Raw genomic sequence first — 10,327 nt, forward strand, 5'->3', positions numbered from 1 at the left:
CAGAAGATAAGATCAGATGCCATGACCCCCTATGCATAATGCAGTTATCCACAGCACACAAAAAGGAAGATTGTTAGTCCATAAGTATTGGCTTCATTTTGAAGGAGATTGAGAATGAAAGAAAGAAATAGCTTAAACTTATCAGCTGACATTTTTATCAGGCCTATGGGGTAGAGAGAGGCTGATTCCTTTGTCTGAAGAGCAAACCCAAGAATAAACTGCATGTAGGATTTTATAGCTGCTAATATCATGCATTATCAATTTCTGTATTTAAAGGAACAGTAACAGTAAGTAAACATTATAATAGGATCTGTACAGAAGCCCTGTGTGCTAGGCATGGTATAAACATGTGTAAGGACACAGTCCAAACTGCTGAAAGTTTATAATTTAAAATAATTTGTGACACAAAAGGAATTCTCTATGTACTACCATAGCCTTTCTTCCAAGTCATATAGATCCATTACTGCATACCCAGAGTTGGCAGCTGCCAGTGAGAATTAGCTATCCAGCATTCACTGTACTAGGTGCAGCTGCATTAAGTGGTACAGTTGGGGTATCTTGGCAGTGCTGTGGGGTGTCAGAGGTCTCAGAGTCGGGGAGAAAACATGACCTTTGTGGCAGCGGTGAGCCATGTCCTTGATCCCTGTATGTGATCAAAGCAAAGAGCTACAGGATATAAAGCTAAATAATAATGATGTGCATTCAGAGAACAATAATAAGCCTCATTTGAGTGCTACATTGTGCAGTTTTTTCAGTAGCAGAGTTCAGGAATCACCTTGCATAGAAGATTGTTAGATGGTAGGTGGGAGACAAGTGTTGTCTGTCAGTTTAATGTTGTACAAGTGAAAGTACAGTGTTATATGGCATTGTGAGAGTAAGGTCAAGGGGCCATAAAAGCAGGTAAAGGAATTGTAAAATTTAGCAGATGTGGTGCCTTCCTGTAGAATAGGCTAAGGTTTTGACTATACAGCAGGCACAGGTCGCTCTGTTCAGTACAGTTCAAAAGCAGGTTATTATGGGCCTACTGAGGTATTGCTCCAAAAAAAGCAGATTTATGATTGCCTGGATGTATGCCTTAACTTCTTAAAAACCAGGAACTGAAGAGTTTGAGTTTTGCTGTGTTTGAGGAGGGTATGAAATACCCCCAAGCAATCTTAATTCTACAGTAACAGTTTGCCATTGAATTTCCTGTCTTTTATAACCAAAGTAGAAATGCTGTTTATAGGAACAAATGATTGTTAAAGAAGTTGTTGTTATGTAGGTTTGCAGCAAAGCTGCTGCTGTAGCTAAGTGAAAGTAAAGAACACTGTGTGGTTCCTAAGTAATTCTTTCTCATTCTGCACGTGTTTTAGTGAAATAGGGATTACAGCTAGGCTCTGAAACATTTGCAGTATTTAATTGCTAACACTGCCTGTGTAGGACCTCCTAGACATGTGGACTAGAGTTCAGATAACCTTACTGGAACAAGATTCCTCCAAATCCTAATACATTCACCAGAGACGGGGAAGGAACCTTGACAACCCCCACACCACATCACTGTCTGATCTTGGTCCATATGGGGACAGGGAAGGGATTCAGACCACCACTCCCCATAAAGGAGTAGGGATTCAGATCCCACACACAAACAACATAATGCACAAATACTTCTAGGGGAGCAGCTCCCTGAACCCCTGTAGGTGTGTGCACGCACACAGAAGGACAGAATATGGGGCTGATAGCTACTCTAAACCCCCAGTTCCCTCCCTTTTGCTTCACCACCCATAATTATGTCACCCTTCTGCTCCCATGGTTCTCATTCCCATCTCCACCCCTTCTCCTCCCCTGACTGAAGCCCCCTATGAGATATGTGAATGTGTTAAATCTGCATGTGTGAATCTTAAGGTACTTTCTGTTGAATCTACTAATGCTATTGTATGTATAGTTTGACTTTGTTTACAATATCATAGAATCATAGAAAGTTAGGATTGAAAGGGACCTCAGGAGGTCATCTAGGCCAGCCCCCTGCTCAAAGCAGGACCAGCCCCACCTAGATCATTCCAGCCCGGGCTTTGTCAAGCCATGTCTTAAAACCCTCCAAGGGTGGAGACTCTGCCACCTTTAGGTAACCAGTTCCAGTGCTTTACCACCCTCCTAGTGAGAGTTTTTCCTAATATCTAACCTAAATTTCCCTTGCTGCACCTTGAGACCATTGCTTCCCATTCTTTCATCTGCCACTATGGAGAACAGTCTAGCTCCATCCTCTTTTGAACCACCCTTCAGGTATTTAAAGGCTTCTATCAAATCCCCTCTCAGTCTTCTCTTCTGTAAACTAAATAAGCCCATTTCCCTCAGCCTCTCCTGAGAAGTCATGTGCCCCAGCCCCCTGAATCATTTTAGTTGCCCTTTGCTGGACTCTCTCCAACTTGTACACATCCTTTCTATAGTGGGGGCAGGGGGCAAAACGACACAGTACTCCAGATGTGGTCTCACCAGTGCAGAATACAGCACAATAATTACTTCCCTTAATCTGCTGGCAATGCTCCTACTAACGCAGCCCAGTCTGTTGTTAGCCATGTTGGCAACAAGGGCACACTGCTGACTCGTATTTAGCTTATTCTCCACTGTAACCCCCAGGTCCTTTTCTAAGGAGCTGCTGTTTAGTCAGTCAGTCCCTGGCTATGGCAGTACATGGGATTGTTCCATCCTAAGTGCAGGACTTTGTACTTGCCCTTGTTGAACCTCATGACATTTCTTTGGCCCAATCCTCCAATTTGTCTGGTCACTCCAAATCCTAGCCCTACCCTCCAGGGTATGTACTGAACCCCCACCCCCAGCTTGATGTCATCCATGAAGTTGTTGAGGGTGCAATCCATCCTATCTTCCAGATGGTTAATGAAGATTTTGAACAAAACCAGCCCCAGGACTCACCCCTGGGGCACTCCACTTGATACCAGCTGCCAGCTAGACATCAAGCCATTGATTAGTACTCATTGACCCTGACAATCCAGCCAGCTTTCTATCCACCTTACAGTCCATTCATCCAACCCATACTTCCTCAACTTGCTTGCAAGAATGCTGTGGGAGACGGTATCAAAAGCCTTGCTAAAGTCAAGGTAGATTATGTCCACTGCTTTTCCCACATCTACAGAGCTAGTTATCTCATCATGGAAGGCAATCAGATTGGACAGGCCTGACTTGCTTTTGGTGATTGTTCCTAATCATCATCTTCTCCAAGTGCTTAGAAATGGATTCTTTGAGGACTTGCTCCATGATTTTTCCAGGGACTGAGGTGAGGCTGACTGGTCTGTAGTTCCCTGGATCCTCCTTCTTCCCTTTCTTAAAGATGAGCACTGTATTTGCCCTTTTCCAGTTGTCCAGGACCTCCCCCAACCACCACAAGTTTTTAATGATGTCCAGTGACTCTGCAATTACATCAGCCAACTCTCTCAACACCCTTGGATGCATTGCATCCGGCCCCATGTACTTGTACACACCCAGCTTTTCTACATAGTCCCTAACCTGTTCGTTCACCACTGAGGGCAGCTCACCTTCTTCCCAAACTGTGCTTCCAGGTACAGTAGTATGGGAGCTGACCTTGCCTGTGAAGACTGAGGTAAAAAAGGCATTGAGCCCTTGAGCCTTTTCTTCATCACCTGTCACTAGGTTGCCTCCAGTAAGGGACCTGCACTTTCCCTGACCTTCCTCTTGTTGCTAACATACTTGTAGAAACCCTTCTTGTTACCCTTCACGTCCCTTGCTAGCTGCAACTCCCATTGTACTTTGGCCTTCCTGACTTCATCCCTGCATGCCTGAGCAATAGTCTTATACTCCTCCCAAGTTGTTAGCCCAAGCTTCCACTTCTTGTAAGCTTCCTCTTTGTGTTTAAGCTCACCAGCAATTTCTCGGCTAAACCAAGCTGGTCACTTGCCACATTTGCTATTTTTCCTGCACATCAGAACGGTTTGCTCATGCCCCGTCAGTAAGGTTTCTTTAAAATACAACCAGATCTCCTGGTCTCCTTTCCACCCGAGACTGGACGCCCCCAGGGAATCCTGCCTATCAGGACTCCTGAGGAAGTCGAAGTCTGCTTTTCTGAAGTCCACGGTCTGCTGCTCTCCTTTCTTCCTTTTGTCAGGATCCTGAACTCAGTCATCTTGTGGTCACTGCTGCCCACATCCACTTCTACATCCCCCACCAGTTATTCCCTATTTGTGAGCAGTAGGTCAAGAAGAGCACGGCCCCTACTTGGTCTCTCCAACACTTGCACCAGGAAATTGTCTCCAATGCTCTCCAAAAACTTACTGGATCGCCTGTCAGTTGGGCAGCATTCTTTCCCACACTTGTGGCTGGAGTCATTTATTTGTTAATGCTTTGAACAAAATTAACATTCTCACCCCTTCCAGCCTAGTGCAAGAGTCGTGTTCTTGCATTGGCTCTAGGCACAACAAAACTAAACATAATTATAATTAATAATAGCAGCCACCTTTGGTGGAGTTACCGGAGGGATAATGTACCTACTCGCAGTTTATTATGCAAGTTAGGCTGTTTATGAATAAATAGCACGTGTCAACAACTCTTTTTTTCTATCACCTTTCAGGCTTCTGATGATACACATATTGTTTTCACCAACACCATACAGAGTAACTTTTCTGAAGTAATTACAAGAACCTTTATCAATATTACATTTGCTTGCCGATACCCTATTAATTACCTGGTGCAGCAGCCTAATGGGGATAATAAGATCAGTGTTGATATCAGGTAAATCCATTATTTTTTAATCTTGTACCATTAAACTGTCTAGAGTCATTAAAAACTGAGGCAAATTAAGCAAGAAGATGGGTAGACTTCTTATTCCTCTGATATGTTACTTTTCATGTAGCTCCTTTCATCCAGAAGAACTATAGCTAGTCCTTTTACAAGTTGTGCACAGTACAGTAATACTGGCAGTAATACAGACTGATTAAAATGAAGAATGATCTTATGAACACAATGGACTGGGATTCAGACACTTTGGGCTCTAGCTTTGTCATAGACTTTCTCTGTGATTTAAGGCCTCCTCTTTTATGCATTCCCAGTGCTTAAAAGTGTAGGGTCTTAATCACTCATGATACTTTTAGGCTCTTCTGTAACACAAATCACTTACAAATTTATCAGCATCCTTGAGATGCAGGCCTCCTGTCAGAGAGACTCTTTCTTGAAGCAGTGCCTCAGTGTGCTGCAGGCATTGTGGCAAATGTCTAAGCCCAAAATACAAAGACCAGGGAAGAGGCAATGAATTCTAGGGCCACAAAACCTCCTTCCAACCCTTGCAGCATGGCACAATGTGAGTCATAGTAAAGGGAGCACCCACAACAGATGGGAGTTATGACTGAGTCTGATGGTATGCATGAATACATTTGCAGCTCTTAGAGTGGCCGAGAAGTTAAGTGGATCTGGGCCTAGACTAATCAATTCAACACTAAATACTAGAAATGGAATCTGTCTGGGACATGGGAGCTGACAACCCTATTCTTGCAAAAAGTGCAGTTAGGGACCCAATTCAGCAAAGCATTTTAAACACCTGCCAATCTATACACAATGACTTGAGTTTGTATTTAATACTTGGCTGAACTGGAACCTAACTCCTTAGTAACTGTTTTATGTATCACCTGGCAGAAAAAATCATTAGGCACCCATCTACTAGCCTGGTTTATAGTACATCTATATAGTGTTCCATGGCAAACCTGGTTTCTTTGAATTATTTTTTAATAAGTAATTTTGTTTCCTGAAACGAGAACATTTGAAGGTGAAAAAATCCAAAAACCTAGGTAAGAAGAAACATTAGGGGTCAGCAGCCTCTGACCCATGGGCTGGATCCAGCCTGCCAACCAAGTGCATCAGGTTTGCAAAGCTGCACCGGTGGCTGGGTTGGAAGCAGTGGTTTACCATTGGACCAAGCTTCATTAGTTTAGTCTGCTGCTTCTAAAAGGTTGCTGACCCATGCTGTAAGACATGCCAGGAGTAATTTCTAGCCCTGGTGCTGTTTACACAGCACCTTGCTACTTGGCCATTTGGGTCATACCAAAATAGTTATGGTTTCTGGGATTTAGGGTATTATAAAATATGCCCTTGTTGGCCCAGATCCCATCTTTATGAGTTAACTTTGTTCAAGATGAGACCTTTGGAGAGGAGGAACGTAAGTTACCTCTGTGCTAGCCTGATCTGGGAACAGCCAAGGGAAAGGCCATGTTCTGTCTTAAATTAGAGATCTGATTTATATCATGGTTTCAGTGGCCAGAGGTCCATTCTGGCAGTTAGAAATAGTGGGAACATGTTGGCCCATACCCCGTTCCTCTTGAGAGACCCCCAGCACTGAAGAGTAGGATGGTGGCCCACAAGACAGCATGGCAGTTCATTACCCATTGAAAATACCTCTGGATAGGATAAAGTCTTCTTTGGGAGTTGAATTGCCTGAGGGCTGGATGTGTATATGGTGCTAGGGTGAGCAGCAAAAGCAGGAATTAATACAGCTGTCACTCATCCCTTGTTCAGACATGCATATCCAATGGGGCTCCATGCCCTGGATTTAGGCAGCAGTCCCCACCCCAAGGTGTCCTACCCCCAAATCCCCAGCTGCTCTACCAGTTTCACAGGGCACGTGACATGGTTTGGCTCACGAGCCATCAGTTTGACATCCCTACTATAACTTTATGGGTGTTTTGCATCACTGAAGCTATGTTAAGGACAGAGATTTTGTTTCATGAAATTGTCTTGTATATTAGTTCTGAATAGGAAAAAAATATTGTAAATTTTGGAATTATCTGTGAAAGAAAAATCTGGAAAAATGTATTGTCAGCTACATGTTTTGATTTTGCCTTTTAAAAATATTATATGATGCAAAGTTTTAAAAATTGTGAAATGAAAACAGACCATTAACCAATGGAATATATTTTTCTTCAAAAATATAAATGAGTTGTTTCATTATTGTTAGAACTGGTTTCCTCTGAAACAATTTTTTGGGGAAATCAGTGGAATTTCCCAGACCAGTTTGAATGAACCATGTTCACACACAGAAAATAGTTCCAACTAAGTTTTTTTTTTACCAAACTCTACTGGAAGTGTTGTTAAGCAGTCAGCGAGGACCAAGAGCTGCACCCTTCTGAGGGTTTAGAGGAGTAAAGTACATCTAGTTCATTTCTGCTTCTCTATAGAACACACTTTACTAAACACATTTAGACAGTGTGGTACAGTTTAAAATAGTCTAGCTTTATTTCTTTTTCTGTGAGATTATGCCCCACTGTCCCTTTTTGCCACAAATTTACCCATCATCATTGATTTATCTAAATTGCTTGCAGAACCATTACACTGAACACAGAAGATGGGAATTTTTCTGTCTCAATGATGCTGTACAAGGACCCAGATTTTGAGGACATGTGGACTACTATTCCCTTCTTAACCCTAGAGGACAACATCTTTGTCAAAGTCAATATGGTACTACCATAATTGATTCCTTAATAAATCCTTTGAAGTGTATAAACAATGCATAGCAAACTGAAGCCAAAACATTTTTGCAATCATAGTACTTTACAATGAGCCCAAGAGAGATTCTCCAGCATTATGAATGGTTTGCATTTCTGGAAGGGAGTGCTACGTAGAAGACAAAATTTCTGTTTTGAAATTGTCTGGTAAAGAAAATTCTGAAAAAGTCATGTGCATCCTTTGAAATGCTTTGTCTTGATAGTTAATCAAACAATACAGAAGTTAGTGCTAAACAGAATAAAAAAAGCAATTATTAAGCATGTTTATGATAGTTTATTTTGATACTTTAACATAGATGAACATAAAAGTGTAACAAAGAAGAATAATTTTCTGCCTGGAATGAGATTGAGTGATGGGGTTGGACAAGGGGACTATGGAAGTTGGGAGACAGGTTGCCTTTTCGACTAAGGCAGGAAACCAGTGGGCAGAGGGGATCAGGATAGCTGTCAGTAAGGAGCTCCTTCTCTCATCTCTGCTTTACAGCAATTGACAGCCTCTGGGCCTTCCTCCAAATATCCCTCACATCCATGCTCTCTCCCTGCAACTATATATCCTTATCTAATTCCTCTTGTGGCTATGCCTCTTTGAGAGGCAAATCCCCATCTTAGAGGATCTATTACATTTCCTTTAGTGGTGAATCATGGGAAGTACTTCAGAAGAATTGGCCTGAAGTGTAGAGTGGCATACTTAGGTAGTGCCATTAGTACTGTCCCTCAAGCCAATTTACCCATCATCTTGCCTGCTCCCACCATGTCTTCACCTTGATTATAAGAATGGGGGAATGGAGAGGTGAATACTTGAAGATCATGATGTTTCAGGAAGGAGCTATCATTTTCACTCTGGAGGCAGCCCCTCTGATGAACTTCCTGTGATTCACTGGATAAAAGTTCTCCTTCTGGTGAATTTGAGCAAGTCTGTTGAAGTTTATAGATTAGGATATTCCAGGATGTCCCTCTACCTCCTCCACTCTGCTGCTCACTCCCTTACACATCCAGCACTTCTGTAATGAACTTCTTATGACCTGTCAAAAGAGAGCTCCACTCTTGGGCAATGAAAGGTTCATCACAACAGATCTCCACTGTGCCCTACACGTGTGACAATTTATATGAGCACCCCCTAAATTGCCCAACAGCCTCTCCTGCCCCAACAGCCTGCTCCCAGCTATGTGTCCCTACCATGTTGCATTTTCAAATGCAGATCTATAGCAATGTTTAATGCTAAATTTTGATGTGCTTATGTTTATATATGAACAAAATGCAAGCTTTTAATTGTTTAAAATATTTTAATGGCCTGAAAAATTGTCACAAGTGAAGGCCATATTGGTAAGTTAGATGTTCAGGGTCTTTAATACTGTATTGATGTATATAGAAACTTCTGTATTAATGTTTCTAGTAGGCTTGTGAGGCTCTCAACTAGCAATGTGTGTGTAATGAATTTTTCAATCTCGCTTGTGGTTGAACCAAACCAATATTTTTTTCTTTTGCTTTTCTCCTGAAGAACCGTAGAGTTTTGAGGATTGGTAGGGGGAGGGAGGGAGGTGGAATCAGTTTCAGGTCAATTTAAGACATTTTATTCTACCTGAAATTAAATGTTCTGTTTATCATGGAGGGAGGGCTGGAACACATTAAAAAAAAAAAGTCATTTTTTAGAAGAAAATGTTGAAACAAAATGTTTCAAAGCATCTAATTTTCCCTTTGCTTTTAGACAAAATTATTTGCTGAAATAAATCCAAATTTGGGAGAGGTTTCAACCCTCCCTTCCCAGATTTTTCATAGACTGTAATATGCGTAGGGGGAAAAAATGACCTGCCTCTAATTAACATGCATCTGTATCTTGAAAAGGGTTTGATGTAATCATTTGTTACATCATTAGCTTCTCCAAGTTCTTCATAAACATGTATTAGGTAAAGATGAGACTAATGTCTCTTAAAGGCAGAATGCTGCATTCATCAAATTAATTTGTATCTGTCCTCTGACAGGTTCCAGGCCATCTAATAATCCGCCTTGAAAACTGCTGGTCCACACCAGCGAGGAATCCTTCTCATGCAGTTCAGTACTCTTTTATAGAACAAAGGTTTGTATCATAATATTATGCATTAGATACATTGTCTTAAACCTCAGAGCTGGTTGAAATGCTTTTAAGGAGTAATTTTCCTTTGGAAAATGCTGGTTCCATGAAAATGTAAGCATTCCATAGAGACACGTTGCTTTGGTTCAAATTTTCAACAAAACTTATCAATGCATATTTCTATAAGTTTGAAGTGCTGCGTTTCAACTTTATTTTGAGTATTATGATATATTGGAGAAAAATTCAAAATGATAAGGTTTGACTTAATTGAAATAAAGCATTTTAGTAATGTAGGCTTCATATTTCTAAATGACATCTTTATTTCATAGCAAATGTCAACATTTAAATTTTTCATTCCAGCTTGTGACAAAAGAAAATCTAAGAATGCTGAAATTTCCCACAAACTGATTTTAACAGCCCCTACTGAAAATACATCCATTCTGTACTGTGATTATGAAGCCACCTACGTTACCATATGATCTTAAGTGGCCATAACATTTTATTTTTAAGTTTTAAAAGTAGCTTATTTTTATTTTTTAAGCTTCCATTTCTTTAAAATATGTCTCTAAGCCTTACAGTTGGGAAGAAAAATGTTGAAAGCATGAGCTAACTGTAGACCAGTATTGTGTGATCTGTCTAAGTCTGCACATAGCATCAACTTCTATAACAAAAATGAACTGCAGATTTGTGGAATGGTGTCAGTGAACACTTTAAGCACATTTAAACAACTCTTTTGCTTTTTTTTTTTCACTGTCCTCTGAAG

The 10,327-nt window shown here is 41.1% G+C and overlaps 1 protein-coding gene across 1 annotated transcript in view; it reads left to right on the top strand.

Annotated features, from left to right (window-relative positions):
* The window catches only part of LOC112550401 (uromodulin-like), a 38,682-nt gene that overhangs the window by 16,179 nt on the left and 12,176 nt on the right, over positions 1–10,327 (top strand). The window contains exons 4-6 of the mRNA XM_025204848.1: positions 4,577–4,737; positions 7,314–7,449; positions 9,476–9,570. Coding sequence (XP_025060633.1) covers positions 4,577–4,737; positions 7,314–7,449; positions 9,476–9,570 — 392 coding nt within the window. The remainder of the gene's footprint in view (positions 1–4,576; positions 4,738–7,313; positions 7,450–9,475; positions 9,571–10,327) is intronic.

The sequence above is a fragment of the Alligator sinensis genome, unplaced genomic scaffold (assembly GCF_000455745.1).
Source record: "Alligator sinensis unplaced genomic scaffold, ASM45574v1 scaffold153_1, whole genome shotgun sequence".
Taxonomy (NCBI): domain Eukaryota; kingdom Metazoa; phylum Chordata; order Crocodylia; family Alligatoridae; genus Alligator; species Alligator sinensis.